The sequence below is a fragment of the Pyxicephalus adspersus genome, chromosome 5 (genome assembly GCF_032062135.1).
Source record: "Pyxicephalus adspersus chromosome 5, UCB_Pads_2.0, whole genome shotgun sequence".
In the NCBI taxonomy this organism is placed as follows: Eukaryota; Metazoa; Chordata; class Amphibia; order Anura; family Pyxicephalidae; genus Pyxicephalus; species Pyxicephalus adspersus.
Genome location: NC_092862.1, coordinates 17,752,604 through 17,777,624, shown reverse-complemented (window position 1 = coordinate 17,777,624; position 25,021 = coordinate 17,752,604). Strand labels below are relative to the sequence as shown.

General features: G+C 38.5%; 1 protein-coding gene across 1 annotated transcript in view; it reads right to left on the bottom strand.

Annotated features, from left to right (window-relative positions):
* NUDCD1 (NudC domain containing 1) overlaps positions 1-25,021 on the bottom strand; it is a gene marked incomplete in the record, with an annotated part of 83,980 nt that overhangs the window by 54,449 nt on the left and 4,510 nt on the right. The window contains 1 exon segment of the mRNA XM_072410735.1: positions 16,834-16,988. Coding sequence (XP_072266836.1) covers positions 16,834-16,988 — 155 coding nt within the window.

The following is a 25,021-nucleotide window of genomic DNA, read 5'->3' as shown; positions in this document are numbered from 1 at the left end:
TTTTTCTCATAGTAGCACCCAAAATTTTAAAGTTTAAAAGCAAGTTTTGTACTCGTTCTTCATTTTTTGGGTTGCCCAAGAAGTTCTTGACAACCATGACATAGCTGTGCCAGGCAAAAGCTTTAGTATCAGTCATGTAACTTGTGAAATTTGAATCATTTATCAGTTTCCGAATCTGGGTGCATGAAAGATTCCTGCTTTTATTTTTCAGCACTCAATCCAGGGAAGAATCTTCAAATGTATTTGAAGAAATCACTGTTTTCCCATGGAGGCCATGTCACTTTTTCCAGTGACACTGTTTTGCTCTACTATCCCACAAGCAGATGAAACATGGGTACTTTGTGTATCCGCTTTGCTGCCCAGGTAGAAAGTTCACCATTTTTAAATCAACACATATGGACCATTGGTGTTCATGATAGCAAAGCTTTTGCAAGACCATTTTGATATTTACATATTCTTTTTTAAGTTTTGTTGAGTGACCAAATGAAATTGATGCATAGCAGTTGCCATTATGCAGTAAAACAGATTTCAAACTTGGAGTGGAACTGTCTATGAAAAGCCACCAGTCTTCTGCTCTGTATTCTGGTACTCCCATATGGGCTAGTAGTCCAGGGGTGTTACAACAGTACACAAAGTCTCCATCTTCACTGAAATATGGTAGGAGTGTCACCTCTCTTGTCTTATAAACCATTATGTTAACTTCTGGTCTCAGACAGTTCTTTAGCCTGGATGCTAAATGTTAGGATGCTTGTGTTGACAGACTTCAATCACATATTAAATCATTGAGCTCTTCTTGGGAGAACTGCTGGTTTGATTAAACACTTTCTTCATATTCACTTCAACTGCTAATTCCTGGGTTACTCTCCGAACCCTGTATATCCTCCATGTCGGATACTGGAATATCAGGGTGTGTACGGAAAACTGGTATGGGAACGTCAGCACCATGCGGCACAGGTCACCTTGCTGATTCCAAATTGTTTTCTTGTAAAGATTGAAACCTTTTATGCAATGCATAAAAATAACAATTAATATGATGATTTATGGGCTTTCGCTATACCATAGGTACACCAAATTTCAAACTTTTCAGTTTTTCCTTTTTTTCACTGACGTAGACACTCTACAAGTTTTGCATACCATATGGGGATTCCAATACTTATCTTGGTCCCGCAGTTTAATACCAAAATTTAGAAGATTAGCTTGTTTCACAAATTCTGTAATGTTTTCTTCTCTGTTTTTGCTGAGAATGTAGCAAAATACATTAGGGTCATTTAAACAACTTCTTCCTGAAGAACTCATATTTCTGAAAATGTATGAATAAAAAGAAGGCAAATGAAATTTTCATGAAAATAATGCTACATTAAATATATAAAAGGCAAAACATTTGTGTATATAAAGATAGATAATAATATGCTTTGGTAACATTTGTGGTTGGTAAAATCGTCTATTCCGATTCCTGTATCGCAAGAACTAGAGGGAATTGAATAAAACTGATGTCATTTCTGCATTCAGCAGATCTGAAATACACTAAATATATTGAAAAATCCTTGGCAAGTGAAAAAAATGTTTTTTTGGTTGAGCTGTGTAATATACTGTAAATAATCACAGTGTGTAAAACCCAGTAATGTTCACCATGATTGTGATCTACAGGAAGAGCTAAACAGATATATTTTGAGACAGGATAACTGAACAGCACAACAGCAAAAAAGGTCCACAGCGGGCATCATTGATTAAAACTCTCATCCTTTCCCCCCTTTTTTTTTTGCTCTCTAACTTTCTGTCCTGGAGTTTCAGAAAATTAGATAAAATGAGTCCATTGTGAGGGAAATTCCCTTTTAAACATTTGCCATCAGAACTTTTGAAAAATTATCATGGTCTCCTTTTCCTGAACAAACTCTAACAGTTTTCATTGGACCTTTTGGACCCATTTGTATCATTGCACTGTGGTAAAGTATGTTGGTGCATAAAAACGCCATTTTTTACCTCAATGGCATTCAAATGTAACTATATTTCTGTAGTGCCATGCAGTATGAGACACATTTTTGCCTCATCTGAGGTTATTATTCGTTTTAGACAGTATTTATATAGCACCAACATAATACGCAGCACTGTACAAAGTCCAAAATCATGTCACTAGCTGTCCCTCAAAGGGGCTCACAATCTAATGTCCCTACAATAATCATATGTCATAATTACAGTCTAGGGTCAATTTTGGGGCATAACCAATTAACCTAACTGCATGTTTTTGGAAGGAAGGAAGGAGTACCCGAAGGAAACCCATGCAGACAGGAGGAGAACCTGCAAACTCCATGCAGATAGTATCCAGGCCCTATAAGCAATTTAGGAGTGAAAAGTGCCATTGACAAAAAGCAAATTGATTAACACAGGAGTATTTGAATTGTTTGTTGATAGATTATTATGTATGTGCAAGGAGTTTTTGTGTTATGTTTTTAAAAGGAATACACAATAAATTGCAAAGGATTTAAATATTTTAATTGTGATCATTAAGATTAAGCACCAAAAAAATCACTATTACACTTTAGAAACTGGGATTTATTGTACTTTAATAATGACACTTTTGTGTGATTTGGATGCACCACCGTAGCTCACATACAACATAAACCTGCCCTAAGACAGCAGCGAATCAATAAGTCATTGCACAGGGATCATCGACGGATCATTACATAAGGTATTGTTAGAAGTTCTGTACAAGTTAATTTTCCAGGGACATGCACAAGCAGTGACTGTCACCAGCGGCTGACTGTAACCTCTTCTGTCAGGCTGTCATCCTTGAAATATAAGTAGACAGTTTTAGGACATTTGGAAAAGGAAATGAAGAATTTTTCTTTTAACCAAAATTTCAAAAACCTAAAACTTTTCTCGTCTGACAAAGAAGGTTCCTCTAAAGCTGTGCGCCATAACCCTACCATCTAAATATATCTGCTCTGTAAATAGCATTATTATATTAAGATAGGATTTATTTTAGTGATGTATGCTTAAAAAAGAACAAAAGCGCTTTCCTTATTCACATTCCTACAGAATAAAGCTGAACTCTAGGCAAAGAGTATGAAAGCTCTTTAACGTGCCAAAGGATTTGTATTTTCTTTCCATACAGCCCTGGGATATACATAGCTATGCCACACAGCACAGTTCTGTCTGACAAATAAGGGACTTGATGTCTTTCTGTTGCATTTTGCCTTTTATTATCAGATTCCCCTACCACATACTGTGACTGGACAATGAAAAGAGAAGAAACTCCCTGATGAAATCTTACTTTGTCTGTCTGCTCTATTCGCCACTTTTCCTGCTTTTGCCCTTTGCAGTCTAAATTTTGCTATACAGGAGATAACAAGAAAAGGACAGCAGATCAAATTCAGCTGTTTGCAGTAAAAAAAAAAAAAAAAAAAAAAAAAAACTAACTGAAGCAGAACTAAAGTAAAAAATTAAAAATAATTACACCTTTACTTCTGCAGATCCCTCAATGCCTCTGGAGCAGTTTTCCATACTGTCCCACATTGTCCTAGTTTCTTGCTTTGTCTCTGCACAAAGAAAGCGTTGGGTGTTGCCATCTTCTTCCTTATTCTTGTGTCTTCTGCCGACGTCACCCGATTTCACACTGCACAGGCCAGAGATTGGGTGGCGTATGCTGCCGTATTTGTAAAACAAAAAGTGCCAATTTGCAGAATTAAAGTTCCACATTAAAAAGAGGGATCGGGCAGGTCCCTTCATTCATGGGCAGCTCAGCGACGGTTGTGAGGATACCCGGCTGTCGGGACTGAATCAATCAAGATGGCCGAAAGCCATACTCCAGGATAAGAAGGACAAGAAAACGGCGCCAGTACCAAAGTGAGAACAGGTGAGTGCTTTCAAAAAATTCAGGAAGCTAAGGTTATTTTATTGCAGAAGGAACATTGACTGTTTCTTTGCAATAAAGGACCTGCCTGGGTGCAACTTTTTTTTTTTTTTTTTTTTTGGGGGGGGGGATTCAATTCTTTAGCTTTTGTATTTTGTATGTTTCTAAAGTTTAGCTTAAGGGCAGACCTATTAGTATAAATTCATTTCTGCCAGGGCACAATATGCGGAGGCAATATACTTTTCTGAAAAATCTTCTAGGTATACCCGAACTTCAGCAAAACTTAGGTCTTTTAGGTAATTTAGTTTATTTGCTGAGAAGTATTCTCAAAAAGGAATAAGGTGGCAAGTATCAAAAAGGTACAAGATGGGGGATACAGGAGAAGTGAGGAAAGATAACAGTTTGCATAATATGTCCGTGGTATATAAATACTGTGCAATGATAAGTAATAATAATAAGGAGGCATGGGCAGCACTGGAAAAATGAAGGGGAAATGAGGACAAGAAGAAAAAAGGGGAACAAAGATGGAGGGTAAGGTCAGGGTAAAATGGGGGGGGGGGGCTATATTTGCCAGAACAAAAACCTAAAAGATTTTTATGGGAGAACAGTTCAGTATTACAACAAATTCTACTACAAACACCATTCTATCCACAAAAAAAGTTTTGCCCCAGATATAAAAGTTCACTTGCCCTTCTTTGTTTACTTTACAGTATCATTATTGTCAAATATAAGGTGAAAGAAATATTCACTATCTGAAATGTATCGGTCTGCAGAGAATAATAATTTTGTCTTGCTGTTCATAAACTAGCAAGCTGCAATCTCATGCCTCTTGGCTAACACCAGAACACAGCTGTCTACTAAGAGCATGGGAATACAAGCTCTCCAAAGTAATAACATTATTCAGTAATTAGAAACTTTTCAGAAAAGAATATTTCAAAGTTGAACTCAAGGCAAACAGTTGAATACACAGGTGAAATACGTATATTGGCTCTATTTTAGCTGCCAATGGTACAGTATTTTACGGCCATCCAGTTATCCCTCCTGTGTCCATCATTTGCACCCCCTATTTATTGTACAAGGCTGCATAATATATTGGTGCTATAATATATGTATATATAATCCAGTTTTAAAGTGTACATAACTCTATCAGTAAACACATGTAGGTGACCTAATTTTTCTTGACCGGGTCACCCTGCTGCTCCAATTCTGTGAATGGATAGAAGTAGTTGACTGATTAGGTCGTCTGTCTGCAAGCATATTTCACGTCACAATAGGTTCATACAGCACACCTGATTGGACTGAAATACTGCTGTCTGCTACATTAGTAAAACACAGACACTCACATATACCTGTCATAAAAAAAAAAAACAAAGGTACGGCCAGGATGACTTAACCTCCTAGCCGTTAAGCCCGACCTTCGTACGGGCAAAAAAAAAATGGCTAGGATGGTTAACCCCGAGTTTTTTCCCATCCTTACTTACCTGGTCCCGCTGTGCTCATCCAGCTTCGTGTTCGTGTTCCAGCGTCGTCCTCCGTCGATCGTCGTCCGTCGATCTCCCTCTCCAGCGTCGGGTGCCTTCGTCGGGTGCCAGCGGGACCGGTAAGAAGCCGGCCGGCATCTTGTGTTCGGCATCTTACCTGGTCCCGCTGATCGTCCACGTCCTTCTTCTTCCAGCGCCGGATGATCTCTGAAACGAGAAGCCGTCTGGCGGAGAAAAAAAAACGGACGGCTTCTCCCTGCGTGCGTGATGAAGTCGGCGCGTGTGCGGGAAATTCAAATTGAAACTCATTCAAACATTTTGTATTGGATTGAATACAAACTCCCTATCCAATCCAATACAAAAAATAAAAAAAAATAAAATAAAAGTAAATAACTTGGAAATTCAAATTTATATTTTGTATTTAATTGGATACAAACTTGCGTATCCAATCCAATCCAAAATAATATAAAATTAATACAAAGTACATAACTGGTAAATTCAAACGCTCATTTTGTATTGGATTGAATACAAACTCCAGTATACAATCCAATACAAAAAAATAAAAAAAAATAAAATAAAAGTAAATACATTTTTTATATTCATAATATCTACTAGAACCCCTGTTCGGACATATTTCTGTAAGTTACAGGTCTACAATTTAAAAAAAAAATTTCATGAAAAACAGTGGATCACTTTTGGTACAGATATCTAGACCTCAGTGTAACGCTCAGGTGGTTAAAAAAGCTAAACAATGTAAAGCTCAAACCTTAACTACATATCTATAGTGTCATGCAGTATGAGACACATTTATGCCTCATCTGAGGTGTTATTATTATTATTATTACACAGTATTTATATAGCACCAACATATTATGCAGCGCTTTACAAAGTCCATAGTCATGTCACTAGCTGTCCCTCAAAGGGGCTCACAAATGTCCCTACCATAACTTTGAATTAATTTTTAGGGAAGCCAATTAACCTAACTGCATGTTTTTGGAATGTGGGAGGAAACCAGAGTACCCGGAGGAAACCTACAGAACACAGGGAGAACCTGCAAACTCCATGCAGATAGTGTCCTGGCCGAGATTCAAACCTGGGACCTAGTGCTGCAAAGGCCAGAGTACTAACCTCTGAGCCACCATGTTGCCCATGGTTTCTTCTGAGGTCTTTCTGAGGTTCTTCTTTTATACCGAAAGTTCCTAAATAATGAATTAATGGAAAAAAAAACAAAAAACTATTTATTTAAAAGACAAGTTAGGCAGAGACACAAAACAACTTTATAGTTCAATCACCACAGAGAAATTAAAGCGGACCTTAACTCAACATTTTCACTTTACATAAAAGGGTAGACAAACCTTATATGTAAACAAAAAATGTTAAATATTTTTTATTTTTTTTAAGTGCAACACCCTAGGCGATCAAGACTTAATGGAAGCAGGATACCCACGTAAAGGTCATTTTTTCTATTAGGGAAAGAGATGCCCATCTCACGCAAGCGCTGTGAGATCAGCTCTTTTGTTTCCCCTTTACAGCGAGCTATGTCACCGCATCTCACACCTGCGCAGTGCGAGATCAGGTGACGTGCCAAGAAAATGGAAGACAAGACAGAAGATGGTGGCGCCTGGCGCTTCCTCAGCACTAGGACGAAGAAGAATTCCAGGACGACGTGGGACCGGATCAACGGGAGAACCAGCACCATTGAGGGATCTGCAGGATTAAAAGGCAAGTGTAATTTTTTTTGTTTTCAGTTTAGATCCGCTTTAAACAGGAATGCTTTTCTCTTAGACTAGGCTTCTTGCTATGAGACTAATGAAATATGAAATGTTTAAAATGGCAGAGAACATGTCACGAGAAAAAAATCTTATTTAATGTGAAATATAAATGCATAAATCGGTACGGCATGAGGGGATCTGGAAGGAAAGACATCACCATGAATTAAATTTATCCTATAGTTTATTTATGTTTACCAGAACCCTGAAGGGATTGTATAAGAAGATGGGAAACATTTAACATATACTTGACAAATGTCAAATCCTTAATAAGTTTTAAGAGTTTCATCTTTTGTTCCTCTTAGAGCTTTTTCTCACCACAGGTTTGTAGTGTTTTGTTTTTTCAAAATCAAACATGTAGCAGAAGTATAAGTGTCACTTGTGTTATAGTAGCCACATTGCAAATCATATAAAAAAAAGAAAGTAATCAGCGTAGCAAGAAAATAAATAAAAAAATGAAGGAAGAACAAGACAAGAAGACTAGGGGAAAAGGAAGAGGGGTAGTCATAACCAATTAGAAACCTTGGAAATTCAGGAAGAAGATCGTAGTGAGGAGGGTATGATCAAAGGAAGATGTAGAGAATTCTTGGACCCAAGGCAACCAGATCTTGTCAAACTGTTTCCTTGAGTCATTAAGTTGAGCAGAACCTTTTTTTCCTGTGTTAGGATCCAGGAGACTCTGCAGTGCACATTATGAAAAGGGATAATAGGCGAGTTCTAGGTAGTTATTTTAGCAGGCATTAAGATGTGTTGCACAAGATGGAATTGGCGGAATTACAGCATAGGCGGCTTGTGATCAAGTAATGCCAGTATAGGTTCTTACCTTCAATCCTACAGCGCAGTCGATCGGTTTCGGAGGCGTCTTCCATTGGGTCCCGCGTCGTCCTGGCATCGGTGGCCGGGCAGCGCCATCTTCGCCTCTTCTTTCTGGTTCTTCTTCCTACATCACCCGACCCAGGCTCAAGATCAGGTGACGTAGGTTGGAAAAAAAACTTGCTAAACTCACTGCGCATGCGCAAAATTGGCAAATATTTATCTTCTACGGAAAAGGCTCCTTCTGCGCAAGCCCAAGATGCTCAAGCATGCGCAGAAGGAGCACCAAGGAGCCTGCCAGGTTGTCTACCCTTTTATGTAAAGTGAAACTTCTGAGTTAATTTATTAAAGCTCTTCAAGGCTGAAGAAGAAACACTTTATTCAGTGAAGCTGGGTGATCCAGCAAACCTGGAATGAATCTGGTCCAGGATTAAAAACATTTTACTAGCAAATGACTTTGAAGAATCCCATTCCAGGTTTTCTGGATCATCCAGCTTTACTTATGAAAGTGTATCTTCTCCAGTCTTAGAGAGCTTTAATAAATCAGGTCCACAGTTTCCACTGGAAACCACTGGACAAAAAAGTTAACCTATAAAAGAAAATACCTAAAAAAAAAATAAAACTTCATGGCAGAATCCCCAGGTATGTTTTTATTTAAAGCTGTCGAGTTAAAAAAAAAAAATGAAACATTAGGTTAAAAGTGCCATGAAAGTTCCGTTTGCGATCAGGCAGGCAGTAAGGAACAATCAGCTCAGAGCTGGTTGCCGGAATAGCAGGACCATCCCCGATTCCTGTGGCTGCCAAGACTGAATAAACTCCCATGTACCAGCACAGGGGTTACACCACCCTGGACACAGCCTATAAAGATCTAACAAGGACAAAGATCTAAACAAGGAAGAGAATAAGGAAGAAGATAGCAGTATCTGAGAAGTAATGGGGACCGGAGAGCATACCTAGTTTGTTCTGCTTTGAAGTGTGTGTATAATGTATTTTTTAGTTTTAGGTAACGTGCACACTTTGTAAAACCACCCAAATAGTGAGCTTATTATTGTTCATAAAATGGAGCAATCTAAAAAAGGCAGGGAGTTTCCATGATACAAAGCTTTATCAAACATAAAAAAAAACTTTATTGATAAGTTATTCATAAAAATTAATTTGACATACGTTTGTAAATAGAAGTACAACAACTGAACAACGGCATAAGGATCACAATCTGAAACCAGATATTTATTTTTAACCCAACGTGTTTCGAAGGATGAAACCCGCTTCTTCAGGGGAAGGAGAAATATCACATCAGTTTTTCTAGAGACTTTTGTTGCCTCTTTAGAGTTGTGGATAATATTAATTCTTCAACAAAAACCCATATTCAGAAAAAATGTGGAAAAATCACCTAAGGTGTCCACTTGTCACAATGCCTGTCGATTACCGCAGCGATCCCCACTAAACCATCCTGCGAATGTCTGCCACATCAAGCTGCCAAGTGCATCGCTCGCTCTCTGTCTCTGCCTGAGTTAGCATGCAGCACTTTCCAGTCTCACATGTTTGTGGGCAGTCGTGCTCACACTGACACAGCATAGGGAAGAAGAGCTCCTTAAAGGGGCTGAGGCTATTAAGTCTTAGCCGTAATGGAGGCTGGTGCTGGGATTTTGTACCAGCTACCTTGTTACTCTGTATTTTGCCTCTTTTTTTCCTAACCTGTTCCTGGATTCCTCTTCTTTGGTCTGCCACCTGTCTCCACACTGAGGCCGCTCCTGCTTTCCACCTCAGGTAGAGTGACCCCAAGGGTCACCACCTGATGACCCCAGCAGCAAAAAGCCAAGTGGCCTGCAGGCTACTGGCCCATCACCCCTTGCAGGACCTGGTGTCACTTAGACCCTGTGCTTTGGGTGATCCCGTGCTACCTGCCTGGGGAGACCCTGACACCTCCAGGAGTTGGATGGAGACGAGTTTTGGTTTGCAGATTGAATATGCTATAGTGCAGAGCCAAACACCGCTGGCTCAAATGCAATGAAGCAGAGCTGAAAAAAACTGGAGCAGATGAATCCCACTAGAGAACAAAACCCATGCTGAAAATACAACAGGAAACCCCCACAAAGTGAGGGGAGTTCTGGCATATCACAGGAACAGGTATCCTCATTTAAAGTTCGACCCTGACCTCTAAAACCAATGCAGGTGTTTCTCACCTCTCTTTCCCAGGTTTACATATATTTTATAGGGCAGCTAGTACAATCTAAATCAGTATTTTTCAACCTTTTTAACATGGGGGAAGCTTTGAACTAGCTTTCAGGTCTTAGGAGACCCCTGCTATGATTAATATATCCACAGCTCACAGTACATCAACATGGCGGTCAGTGGGAAGAATGCCTCCTACATTGAAGGCTATAAGGAAGAATGTCACCTCTACAAATAACCAAATGGATCACTGGTGTCACTCAAACTTACCCGAGAAGCACACATTGCTCATTGCTCAATGAACCTCTAGCAAACTCTGCAGGAACACCTGGGTTCCACAGAACCATGTTTGAGAAACACTGCTCTAACTGGCCTGGAGATTATCAGTTTAGCGCGGGTCCCAAAGTATACCAGAAAAGGGCTCAAAAGTGGATTTTTTGGTAAATAAATGGTACTCAAATATTTTGTAATTTTTTTTAAATCAAACTTTGACTTAAAAGTTTACTTTTAGTGAATTTTAAGATCTCCAGTTATTAACAAAACCTACAGCACCAGTTTAGTGTGGCCTGATCCTTTAAATAACTTCATTTTGTAATTTTAAGAGAAAATTCTGCTTAATATTCTGCATGCCGACACCTTTCCAGCTGGTATTTAAATGAAGTGCATAAAAACTCAACAAGCAGGCAAACAGATCCATAAAATTTCAAACAGCAGAATGCGATGCTTCCTATTACATAATTTTTCCATAACACTTTTCTTTACCTCCTTATGTGCTACCTTGTAATGCTGCTGAAGTAATGAGCCTATGAGCGTTGATGCACCATTATTATTTTCCAACCCTTTATTTGGCACAGTAGCCATTTTCAATGGCTGCAGATGAGCTGATGGACATCTAAATGTAGGAGAATGACATCCGGAGTGTTTTATCTCTGTAACTTGCAAGGTCACAAGCTGTTCCATCAATATCCCAAACGTTCAAACCAACATGAACAAGGAGATGTAAAGAGGAATCAAAATGGTAACAATCAAAATGTGCAAGACACTAAAAGCCCCTGTGAGCCTCATCAAGCTGAAGTAAGCATTACTAGATACATAATCGTGTTCCAACATTTCTATCAAACATAAGTGCCCCGAGATTCAAGCTGAATACATTTTAATGATGTTCAGTTAACCTGGAATGAATATTTACATTTTCCTATGTAAAATGTTACTAAGGTAATGAAAAGTAATGACATGTGAGAACATTAGCTTGCTGAAGTACCTATATAATTTCAGAGTCTTTTTTTCTACTTATAGTTCACCACACCATTTTTTCACATCATGCAATCATTTTTTCATATTAAGGTTTCTATTAACATTCCGATGTTTATAGGGAACATTTCTTCATCTTTTCTATCACCACTTATTACTTTCCATAATTTCAGTCCTGTTCAGTCCTGTTGCTGTCGTTGGCTATCTCCTTTTGTTGCTGCATTATACCATCCAGGGTGACTGTGTACCCTATTCATTTGGAACCTTGTTTGTTATCCATATGATCGATTTAGGTTATGGTTTTAAGTATTATTATTATTATATGTAGTGTTACTCATGATTTGTAATTGCTTTTTTATATTCAGACCTCGTAATTGACATTCCTGAAGAAGCAGACAAGTTCTGCGAAACGTATCGAATTATAATAGCAATAAGTACCCGGTCACCTTACTTGCATCTTGATGCGTATGGAATACTCAAATATTTATTTGGATTAGATAAATTCTGAACCCTGCTCACAATTAGAAGGTCTTCAAACAAATATACATTAAAATGTTTACTTGTCTTCTGTTCAACTGTATCAGACACAGTTTTACATTATTTTAATTTTAAATAATAATAAAGTACAACTTTTTAATGTACCAGTGCCTTAAAACGTCCCAGTCTGTTGTTACTTTCACGTCTTTCTGAAATGTAGCTTTTTAAACTGATTAACTGCTTTTAGCATCATACTGAAGATTGATTGGTACTGGGAAAAAATAGCTTTGGGTCTGCATTTACACCAACAACATTTATTACAAACCAGTCAAAGACAGACAGTACTTGTATGACTTAAGTTTGTGATGTGCACTTGAAAACCAGTCTGGCAAGTTTGGAAAATGGTCCCTTTCTGTTCTAGCACCTCAATCGTACTGAACAATACTGGAGTGAATCTGAATGCTGCTTGCAAACCGGGTCCACTCATGGTACATACAGCACAGACCAAAGTTTTAGATATTTTGGAGATCAAGGCAGCCAAGAGAGGAGTTTTTGTACCCACCTGTTATCTTTACCTTTACCTACTCAACTTAGAATGTTCCACACCAGACTGAAACTACTAATTTTGTATATAAGGCATTGGCCTAGGACATCTGGCAACTACAATTCCCCTGTTAAAAAAAACATGAATATAGCTAACAGCATTATCAAGCTCCATTGGACAGAGCCAAATTTAAGTTGTTGGACTTGTAAATTAAGCCTTGGTCAATGTGAATATATGTTTGTCTCCCTTTCTTTTGTGTGTTTTTAAATTATTTTATTTAATTTTCTGTTATTGTTTTGTTTTTCCAGGTCTTAGATTTTAGTTTTGCTGTATGAAGTTTTGTAGAAATGAGGTTGAAAGTTTGTACAACTTCTTGAAATGTCTTTTTGAAGAAGGCGGATGGCGAACGTGTTCTGAAGAAGGCGAACGTGTTCTGAAGAAGGCGGATGGCGAAATGTGTTAAGAACTGCAAAGTATATTCAACCTCACTTTAATTTATTGAGCAATTGTATAATGGATCTTAAGAAAAAATGTTTTATATGCAATGGAATAAATCCATTTTTGTATTTTAATATACTTGGAAAGCCCCATTAAATAAACCTTAGGAAGGAACCATGAAAATAGCTAACAGCAGCATCAATCCACATTGGACAAAGTCAAATTTGAACTCCACTAGTGAGCTAACTTATGGAAATAGGCTCTTTTTTTTGTTGTACTAAAATAATTGTTATATATTTGTAAATTAAGCCTTGGTCAATGTGAATATATACTTTTAGTGGAGTTGGTGTTATATAATGAAAATGTAACAATGGAAAGATACAGCTTCCGGGAGAAAAAAATCAAAGGATTATTGTTCAATAACATTCATAGTAGTCACACTCTTTGTCTGTGGCTCCATCGCACATCTTGTTTTGTAATGTGAGATAAATGTGAGAAGAAACACTCGGGAGGAAACGTAGCCAAGAAAACTATAGTTAAAGCGCTCAAGCTGTCAGCGAGTCATTACAATGTGCAGCGAGCACAAATGGACATCTGATCAGCAGCCACTCAAGCTGTCACCTACAAGATGTTTTCTAGAAGTAGGGTAGGTTATGCAAACACACAAACAATACTCCTGGAGGAATGAAGAACAAAACCAAGGAAAAATTATACCGCATATGGAGCAGGTCATCACGACTTGTTATTATAATAACCCATAAAACTTAAACTGTGTTTCCCATTTTAGCTTGCCAAAATTGTAACAGATGAGAATGCTCCACACGCCATACAATCCTAGGGAGAGTAATAATCTCTGCAGAGCCTGCAAAGCAACAGCATCAAATAAGAAGGTGGGACAACAACACAGGAGTTTTACACTTTCTATCCAGGTTGCATGTTAGCAAATTACATAGGGTCTGATTTATTAAAGTTTTCCAAAACTGGAGAAGATATACTATCATGGGAGAGCCTGAGTGATTCAGAAAATTTGGAATAGAACTGGTCCAGGATTGAAAACATATGCTAAGTGATAGCAAATTATTTTACAAAAGCTAGGAGCAAGCATGATTCCTATTGCAAAAGGGATAGGCGATATTTCTTCTGGAATGAAACAAACAACGGAACTTACCTGTCTGTTCACAATCTTCATGCTATCGTATACTTAGTTGTGCATGCACAGCTCCATGTAGGATTCCAGGATGTGTTGGAGTATCCCAGTATCCCGTGGGGCTGCTTGACCTGCATGGAATCCCACGCACATGTGCGTAAGTTATCCCAGCCTGACCAACCAAGATGGCCAAAGTTCCAACTCCTGGAAGAGAAGTGGAAGAAAGAGAGCAGTGCCTGCAACGGTGCATTGACAGGCGAGTTTAAATAAAAAAATGCAATCAGGCAGGTAAGCTTATTTTATTACAGAAAGGAAATCGCCCATCCTTCCTGCAATAAAAGACCTGCCAGGTCACAGATTTTGGTTTTAAAAGGTTTATTTCCAGAAAATATAGGCCTAAAGTTTCATTTTGCTATAGCATATCAGTTTTATAATCTAAAACATATTGCACTGAGATTACTACAATATGTTTAAAACATACAATTTAATATATTATGCTGGAAAAAAAAAATAGGGGCTCAAGTGATTTTGCCTTTGACCATTACCTGCATCCTGAGATGATATGTAGCAATTAGAGAAGTATATGTTGTTACCATGGCAGCACAGACACTATGAATTAACTGACGGACCGGCAATATCGTGGCTTTAACAGAAAAAGTATGTGTAATGACACCAAGAAAAGAAGGTGCAAAACCCATCAGGGGTTTCATGATCGTACAATGAGTAAAATATAATAATAACCCGAACTTCCTTACAACTCTCCCGCCACTAACGTCAGAGTAGGTTTAAGAAGAAAAAGGCAAGAAAGTTGTATTGCTATGGCAATGTCAGAAAGTTCTCTTTCAGTAAACAATATATCACAATGGACACCGAGCACCGCTGTTTTGTACGGTCTAAATTCTACACCTCGAACTCTGAATAGAAAGATGTTAGCAAGTTGAAATGAGAAGAGAGGGAAATCATGTTTACTGTAAAGTACTTCAAAGAAATGTGATTCCTTTTTTTTAATGTTGTACTCAAAATAAACAGGCATCTTTGACATTTATACAAAGCAGACAAAATTAAGATGGCTTTTTTTTTTTTATTATGGGTTATCAATTGGAAGACCAAAGTTGTCAATCTTTATAGCTTACTGAATAAAGAGGACCTGTACTTAAAGTGAACCTATCTCCACAATTTTTACTTTATGTAAAAGTATAGATGTTACTTTTATATTAGGCAAATATGTTTTTTTGCACAGAATTCACCTTTTTTTAAAAAAAGACAAAAAACATAAAAGTGTTAAGCCCCTCCTCTTCTGTTTATTACTGGAAATAAATGCTCTTATTTTACTTGGTTAACAGTCACATATTGAGAAAATTTTGGCAAATTTTATCAGAAGCAGTCACAAAATATTGCCTGTCTATAACTGGAAATATCTGCTGTGCTATTTCAACAATAGGACATAAAATAACAACCGGACAGGGGTTTCAGACTGAGAGGCATGCCCAGAAGTGGCTTTTCCCGCAATGAAAAAAAGTGTCAATCTCAGATTGTCAGTCTTTAATTTTTCATATACAGGAGGACAAGTCTTGTGACTGTGGAGTGCAAGATCCGGTGATGAAGGCAGAAGCCGGAAGATGTAGGGAGAAGATTGCAGCAGCTGGCGGATTTGGGAACTTAAAGGTTAAAGAATGTTTTTTCCACACTGCTCTGAGTAAGCACCCAGGTAAGAAAATACAAACTACTAGGGTTCCATGGGTCACTCAGAAAATGCTAAAGAACAGCATGTAGAGGTCACACATTTGGGCACCAGGGAGTTAGGGAATGGTTGAAACCCCTTTCTGGTTGTTATCTATGTCCTATTGTTGAGATAGCACAGCAAATATTTCCAGTTATAGACAGGAAATATTTTTTGATGGCTGTGGATAAAATTTGCCAAAATTTTCTAACTATGTGAATGTTAACAAAGTAAAATCAGAGCAATTATTTCCAGTAATGCACAGGAAAATGTTTCCTACTGCTGCATAAAAGCTTGCATATTTACTCATTTTGTGACCATTACCCAGTAAAATCAAAGCAATTATTTCCAGGTACAGACAGGCAATTTTTCCATTCTTTGCATAAAATGCAAAAAACTGACGAATTTCTTGCACAGTCAGAGGTGAAGGCAACAAAACAGTAGATTCAAACCGCCCCTATAGTGTACAAGGTACCTTGGCCAAGGAAACCATTACTAGTGATTTAAAGTAAGCAGAAAGAATATAAAAAAAACAAAAGAAGAGTTATGGAGTAGCACATGGTGAGGTCATATCTCCCTCAATCCTTCAATGCTATAAGCTAAAGAAAACTTCTAAACAGACAATGTTGCACAAACCCCAAATAGTTCAGGGTTCTGACCATCTTTTCCCACCCCCCCTGCCTTATGAATGAAACTATTACAGACTTCAATCTTCACAGATTTTGGTGTTTGGCTTTTTAATCACATTAAGACAAAGAATATGTGCAAGCAAAGGTACTGGTGTTCATCAAGAAGACCTTGCATGTAATAGGAATTTTAATATATCTCATAAGTGTTCAGCAGTGTTGAGGTCAGGACTCACGGGACACTCAAGTTCCCCAACACCAAACTCACTAAACCTAGTCTTTATGGTGATGGTCTAGTGCTTAGGGGCACAGTCATACTGGAATAGAAAACGACCTGTCTTTCTTAATTAAGACAAACTGACAGTAGCCTCTTGAAAATTCATGAACACAGTATTTTGGAGGGATGTCACGCTAAAAATATCTATATGGTGAAGTTCTCACTATGATGTTTGTCTGGAATGCAGCTTTAGGACACCAACAACTTTTGCCATTGTCATTTATAGCTCTAAAAGGATAAGAAAATGTGCTACCAAAATATTTCTTACCAAATTCACCGTCAGGTTCAAGATCCTACCAATTTGGTCCACATAAAACACGCTATCAGAGCACCATGGATTGCTGTGAAGGTAGTTATACATGCCATAGGCCTGCATGTGGTCCAGCGTGTACTGGTCATCCCGAAGCTTCACTTCTGCAACAGCTGAAAAGGAGACACAAACAAAAAGAGAGTTTATTTTATGCATTGTCCCACTTTAAACCTTTACAACTTATCTCCATAATTACATACCCCGCTGTCCAACAGTGGGAAATGAATAGCTGGATTAAAGTACACACTGGGAAGGCAGTGCTGCTCATGTTTCAAGCAGGGTCTACAAATTAGGAATGCAAACATTTATAGGCTTATACTAATAAAACCATTGCATAAACATTTGTTCTCTTTAATAATTTTATTATTTCAGAGGAATTCCATGAGAATACATAAAACCATCTTCGGGCCACTACCTTTAAAAGTCACATTCTTCAATACAGATAGCGCATTGAACTTCTGCATTACAGATGAAAGCTGAGGTTTCCAACAGGAATACCTCTTCTACATGGATGGAGAGGAGTTTAGGTTGGCACTACCAGTGTGCTGTTTTTCTGTAACAGATTAATTCGCATGCAGTAGGTGGGGCAGAGACAATTGGCTTGGGTATTAAAGCTCTCCAAAGCTGGAAAGGATGCACTTTCATCAGTGAATCTGGGCTATCCAGCAAATCTGGAATGGATTTTTAAAAAGTAATTTTCCATTTAATAGCAAATGTTTTCAATTCTGGACCAGATCCATTCCAGGTTTGCTGGATTACCCAAGTCCACTAATGAAAGTGTATTCTCTCCAGCCTTGGAGAGCAACAATAAATCAGGCTCACTGTTCTGTATGCAATGTCCTTGTGTATTAAACACTATGTGAAGCACAGTTAGCAGCGCTGCACATAGTGGGAACAGGCCTAAGGCGATAATAGAAGATACAAGTTTAACGTGACTTACCACTTAATAAAAAGGTTTAACTTTAGATATATTTTAATACACTGCCATATGTTAAACAAGGTAAGGTGTTATATAGGTTGTTATACATATTAAGAACACTAACAAATCAGGTCAAATTTTCTTTTCAATCAAGCTGCCCATATAGAATGAAAGAGTTATGTTCTTCCGATTTAGCAGAGAGAAAGCAAATGATTGTAAGCTCTTTGGGGCAGGGTCCTCCCCTCTCTTGTCTGTCATATACAACCCCTATTTAATGTACAGCGCTGCCTAATATGTTGGTGATATACACATACTGTTTAATAATAATAATTATCATGTTCTTCTGATTTAGCAGAGAGAAAACAAAAGGTGCAAGGACTAATAATTAAAGATCACGCCTTTCTAACTCTAAAATCTACCCTGACTTTTTTTTATTTTTTTGTATCTGCTGCAGAGAATGCCCGCTATTTTACAACAAATAGAAAATCACTGCCTGTCCAAATGAATGGTGGGGATTCCAGGTACCCCATGGGCTGTGTGGGAGAAATAAATGTAGACAGACGGCTCCCCCTACAGGATAAATTAGCTGAGGGCTAATAGGTGATGAAAGTTCCTGTAACATTACCCATTTACCTTATCAAAATGCAGAGCAAAACAAAGCCTTCATCTCAGCTCGTGGACATTGAATCCGCTCAGCGTAATTATGCACAGGTGCAATTGCTCGATTTACATAGGGAGGGAGAGAGGAGCACCCTTTATATGTTTCTGATTTAAAAGCCACATAATCATCCATGATCAGTGATGTTAATCCTTTATAATGGACATTTTCTTTCGAGCCAATCAAGAACAAAAGTGCACTTAAGACCGAAAGAGGTGGATTTGTGTAATAAACACGTGTGCGTCAGTGCTCTAAATGGAACACATAATTATACATTCATGTGTCTCAGTACATAGTTATATACTTCACAGGGACTTGTACAGATCTGCTGAGTGCCCAGCTAAACCCTCAACCATTACCGGAGATCTACTTTAGTAATTGTCTACCTGAACAGGAAATATAGGGATGCTTTGATCTTTTGATGTCACAAGCCTTTATGTGTCTATATAAAACCTGCACCCTCCATCTGTAGAGGAACCACAAATCCCAGCATAATATGTCAGTCCAGCCAAGAAGCTCTACAACCTGCCATTAATCTAAACCCAAGAACAAGAATGTTATAGTATTGAAGGTTACCAGTCCTTCTACGTGGTGTCATTTGGTTTTTCCATGATTTCTGCTCCTTTATCTTTACCAGTGATCCTACTATACACACTTCTGGTCCAGGGGTGGTACTGCTCATGTGATGTCACCTAAAGGACAAGATGTGTGCTAGGACTACAAAACATCTCTTAGATTGTAAGCTCTTCGGGATAGGGTCCTCACCTCCTCCTGTGTCACTGTCTGAATCTGTCTGTCATTTGCAACCCCTATTTATTGTCCAGCCCTGTGTAATATGTTGGCGCTATATAATTATCAAATATTTAAACAAATTTAGCCTTTATTATCGTACGATACTTGGGGAAATTAATGTAATGTTTTGTATACATATATGATTACTATGAAGATGTATATAGATAGAACAGCTTAACCCTGCTGGCGTTCTAATTCCATCCATTGTTTTTATGTAAAAAGCAGTACATTGTTTTGCATGGAAATGTATTTTAAACATTGTAAGCCTATAATTCTTAGGCATAACTCACTGGAATATGTCCAATTTATTTATAAACTATAATTAAACATTAAGTAAAAAAAGACAAAAATCTGTTAAAACAAGGGTGCATAAAAATACTGAAAACTGTAATATAACTGTACAGTAGCATATAAATTATGGATATAATAGAATTATATAAATATTATATAAAGATTTCTTTGTATTGGATTCAATAGTAATTTTGTATTGAATCCAATACAAAGTTATCTGAATTTCCTGCTGCGCCTCCCGCACACACTGACCCATACACCGACTGTTATGTCATTGCACTCGCCAGCTGAAGAAAAAGTTTTTTTTTTGTTTTGTTTTTAGCTACCCCAAGTGTGGCTCAGGGTTACCGCTTTTTGCATGTTTTTTTTTTTTACCACAAGCCACACTCGGGAATACCCCCAGGGGGGTTAATGTTGGTATGTATTTCCTGATGATTTCCCTCTGTTTTCTTTTTTGCTTTATTAATATTATGCATACTTGTATTTTAATTATATGTTTTTTCAAAATTGGGCATCTTAATATTTACACAGACCGTACAGTTTTATACAAAAATATACCCTTGAGGAAGACAACATAGGCGAAACGCGTCAGGATTAATCAAACTGAACGGTCAAATCTGTTGAATGTAGTAGGAGCAATATTCAAATCCTGTGAAGTGATTGTTTTATATGTTTTGATGTAATTAAGTATGAATCAAGTCTTAACAATACATAATTAGGATTTCAAGCAACAATCTCAGCCTCAAATCTCTTCTTTGTCTGTCTCACTGTTTAATATTAATTGATACAAGAGGTGGCTACCAACTTCCTACAAGAGAGTTAGAGTATCCTTTCCAACATGTTCTCTGGTTATATAATTACTGTTTCATAATAATAATCTCCCTCGTCACATAGGAGGTGTACTGTGGTCAACACAGAGAACCGATACCAATGCCAGCTCACTACAGGAGGTTAGAAAATTCATACGAATGTGGCAGAATCAGTAGCTATTGGTATATTTAACAGGTCAAAAATAGAATAGGGTGAACGATTGACAACACAACGTGTGCAATGGCTAGTAGAGCTTATTTTGTAGACTTTGAGGTTGAATTACTCCACTGCACTTGAGACTACTAAGGTCAGTGAGGGTTCATTTTAAACATAATATACTGATTGTTATTGATACATAAAAGGCATAGCCTGGATACAGGTTCATGTGAAATGCTAATATTTAAAGTGGAACTTAATTCTTTAATACTCACCTACCCTCTCTCCTTCGCAGGGTGCAGCAATCTTTTTTTTCTTCTCTGCCTTCTTGCGATCTTCATCCATCTTGATAGGCCAGGCTGAAATAATGTAACTCTCGCACAGATGTATTGGGGTTCATTCAGGGAAAGCTGGGATTGCCCGGTATCCTCAGCAGTTTGTCAGCAAAGGGGATTTTGATTTGAGAGATTTGATTGCAAAAGAAACATTGATTGTCCCTTTCTGCGATAATGCCCTGCCTGATGACAATCAAACTTTAAAAGTCCTATCAAGAGGTCCTAAATGTGGTCAGTAATCTGATCTAAAAAGATATATTTTGATATCATGTGACCCCTCTAATTCTTCTTCTGACAACACTTTGCCAGGAGGAAAATTTTCAGAAACCTCCCACAAGTCTGTGTCACCCCATCAAGGTGACAGCTGCAATTTGGTCATTCTGATTCTGACACCTAACAGCATGGCACAGACCTGAAGTTGTAGTGCTGTCATCCCACAGGCACTACCCAAAAGGCCACTGCCTAGAACAAGCATGCGGTCAGTGAAACACCTCAGCCCTGCTTTATGTTTGTTCCAGGTGACTGGCTCACTAGATATTGAGGCAGGGACGACGACGACAGCAATTACCATATGTCTGTCCTCAGGCGTAAGGATTGCATATTGCTTTACCTTTCATTCACCGGCAAATACCTCTAAATCCAATGCTGGAAATAATTGTATACAACCGTTTCTCTGCATTTAGCAAATATAGGCTTTGATTGCTGGAAAAAGAGATGAAAGCTTTTTTCCTCCCATTTTCAGATTTAGGAAAAAATACTGAAACCGAAATACATATCAGAAAACAGAACTTTAAAGCTGTCTTTTCCTTTGCTTCCAAAATTAAATATTACACACGCTGGGAAAATAAAATAAAAACCCTCTTGCATAGCCCGTTGCCGTGGCAACTCCCGGAGATAATGATTAGAGCAAGAAACAGTGCAGGGTTACCTCTAACAATCTCAATCAGCGCTGGGTCACGCATATCATACAGAGGGATGTTCAGATATTCCCACCAAGAACTGATATGGGGTAAATGATTTGGCAGCTGCACAGAAAAAAGTAAATCGGTAAAAGTCCCGATTTTAGTGCAGAGGCTGGACAATCAATGGCTGTCGTTTATTATTGCAGTGTTTCCCAACCTTTCTTAGTCGCGGAACATATTTTACAATTAGAAAAATCCCACGGAACACCACCAAAAAGTCAGACACGTAAATTAGCTACCTGCTGCCATCTAGTGGAAGAGTTTTTTTTGTTCTGCCTATCACTATACATCGCTGGTATAGACAAATGAAGACAAATTTTTTGCAGTAAATAAATCATTTTGGGACCAATTAACTGAAATTGGATAATTTCCCACGGTACACCCTAAGATCTCTCAAGGCACACTAGTGTGCCGCGGAACAGCGGTTGAAAAACACTGTATTATGGTAGCTGCAGGTCTTCCAGGGTGGCTGAATTCAGATGAAATATCCAGAAAAATTTTGTTTTATGGAATAAAGTAATATTTCAGGACACTTGTATGAACTGCAAGGATTTAATCAAACTTCATGGCAGATTTCTTCTTTAGTAGAAAGCTGGGTAAAAAGAAGCTGTAGCTGGGTAGTGACCCTTTTATTGTAACCTATACTTTTCACTAACCACCCAAAAACAGCCAGGAGGTTACTGCGCACTGCCGGGTGGTGCGCCCACCTAAAAGAGTCTGGGAGAACACTGATCTTGCTGGCTTTTTTTAAACATTTATTTAGTTCTTGCTTTGCTTTTAATATTCGCACACATGGACACTGATCAACTGTAACATTAATAGATGAATGCAGAATTTGCAATTTTTGCAACAAACAATTATCCTTCCCCAACACTTACACTTACCTAACCCACTACAGATAGTTCCCTACAGTGTTCTCCCAAGGCACTTTTAGCGGGGTGCACCACCCGGCACTTTTCAGTAACCACTTGGCTGTTTTTGGGTGGTTACTAAAGAGTTGGGTCACAATACAGGGGTTGTCACCACCTTCGATTTCTTCCCACCCAGAAAAAAATCTGGGTTGAACACTGGCCTACATATCAATTCCAAAACATGCATTTGTTGCTAAAGTCCCCTTCACCTGCTGTATGTCTTGCGGGCTCCCCTGATACAAATATTCATTTCTGTCTTTCTTGTTCCTGGCTAAGGTTTATGTTTTATTGCTTTTCTCAACTCTGCACTGCACTGCACTACGCTCTGATTCTGCAGAGCCGCAGACCATGTCCCCTGTACGGATCGCAGGTGGGTTGTGTCTTTGTAGTGGCTGGGTTCCGGCATCATGACATTATTAATATTAATAAACAGGATTTATATAGCGCCAACATATTACGCAGCGCTGTACAATAAATAGGGATTGCAAATGACAGACTAATACAGACAGTGATACAGGAGGAGAGGACCCTGCCCCGAAGAGCTTACAATCTAGTAGGTGGGAGAATTTCACACACAATAGGATGGGAGATATGTAGTGGTGGGAAGTAGTGACGGTTTCAAAAAACAGAAGAAGACGGGTAGGCAAGTTTGAAAAAATGGGTTTTATGCGCTCTTTTAAATGAGCAGAAAGTAGGAGCAAGCCGAATAGGACGAGGAAGACCATTCCAAAGAGTCGGGGCAGCTCTAGAGAAGTCTTGTATCCGTGCGTGTGATGAGGTTATGAGTGAGGAAGTCATTAGTAGGTCATTGGAGGAGCGGAGAGAGCGGCAGGGGGAGTCAGAAATGTAAGTGGGACAATAACTGTGGAGGGATTTGAAGGCAAAGCACAGGAGCTTAAATTTGATTCTAAGGTGAAATGGAAGCCAATGGAGAGAACTACAAAGAGATGCAGCAGAAGAGGAGCGGAGGGAAGGATGGATGAGTCTGGCTGCAGCATCCATGATAGATTGTAGAGGAGAGAATCGGGTTAGTGGAATACCAGCGAGGAGGATGTTACAGTAGTCCAGACGAGAGATGATAAGAGCGTGTACAAGGAGTTTGGTGGTCTCAGGGGACAGGTATGGGCGAATTTTGGAGATGTTGCGTAGGTGAAAGTGACAGGACCTGGAAATGTTCTGACATCACTTTTGGGGAAGTTTCTTCCCCTTTGAGTGACACACGGTTCCCAGCGCATCTGCGGTCCAAAAGCCGTGAAATCAGTGGTCTGTGACATCCAAAAGGTTGGCGACCACTGTCTTAGATTGTCTTCCTCCTGTGTCACAGTCTGTATCTGTCTGTCATTTGCAACTCCTATTTAATGTACAGCACTGCGTAATATGTTGGTTCTATACAAATACTGTTTAATAATATTTTAAATTTTTTTGGTGCCCACCTACTATGAAGTGCCCAGTCTTGCACATGCACTGAATAAGATTGGGCATTTGGTGGCATTTTCACCAAAGACCGACGTAGAATCTTGTAGAACTCCTGCAGCTAGCCTCAAATATGAAGAAAATGATATGCAGTCAGTACAACGTTACGGGGAACAGGGAAACAGGGAATACGACTTTCCCCTCCAACATTCCCTGTTGGGAATCTTCTAGGTCCATGTGTTTCAATGGCAGTAATTGATTCTCACCAGGGAATGTTTGAGGGAATGTCAGATTCCCTGGTTAATAAATAGAGCTCTATGTGTTTAAATAAGGGAGGAAACATAAGAGCTACGTCTGTTTCCTGCAGGTAAGTAGCACCCTCTCACTGAGTCCTGGTGGATGATGAGGGGAATAGAAATATAATATTTACATAATGAAAGGCAAACCCTGGGTAACATTTTATCTCCGCTGGTCACCCTCGGGTAAAGTAAGTATTACTCACCTGTAGAAGATAAAAATAGGGCCTTCTGTCCTGTTGTCCTATGCGTTGTGCTATGTGGCAGAGCTGAAAATCTCAGGACTCAATGGTATGAACTACAAATGCATAAAGTTGTGAGATATATAATTATTATTATTATTGTACATTGTCATTTGTCTGGAGTTCTGCTTTACTTACTCTGTTTATAAGCACTTAACTCTCCACATTGCAGCTTTTAGGAGAGAGGCGACACTTAGGCGTTCTTGTGAATTCTCTATAACTTTCCCAAAAGTCTAATTTAGTAACCTAAAATGCTTCATGCTCAAAATCCTACTTATAAAGTAATTATGAATCAAGCAGAACTTATAATTGCATTCTTTTCACAGTACAAGGAATATTCTCATCTGAGAATTTTATTTGA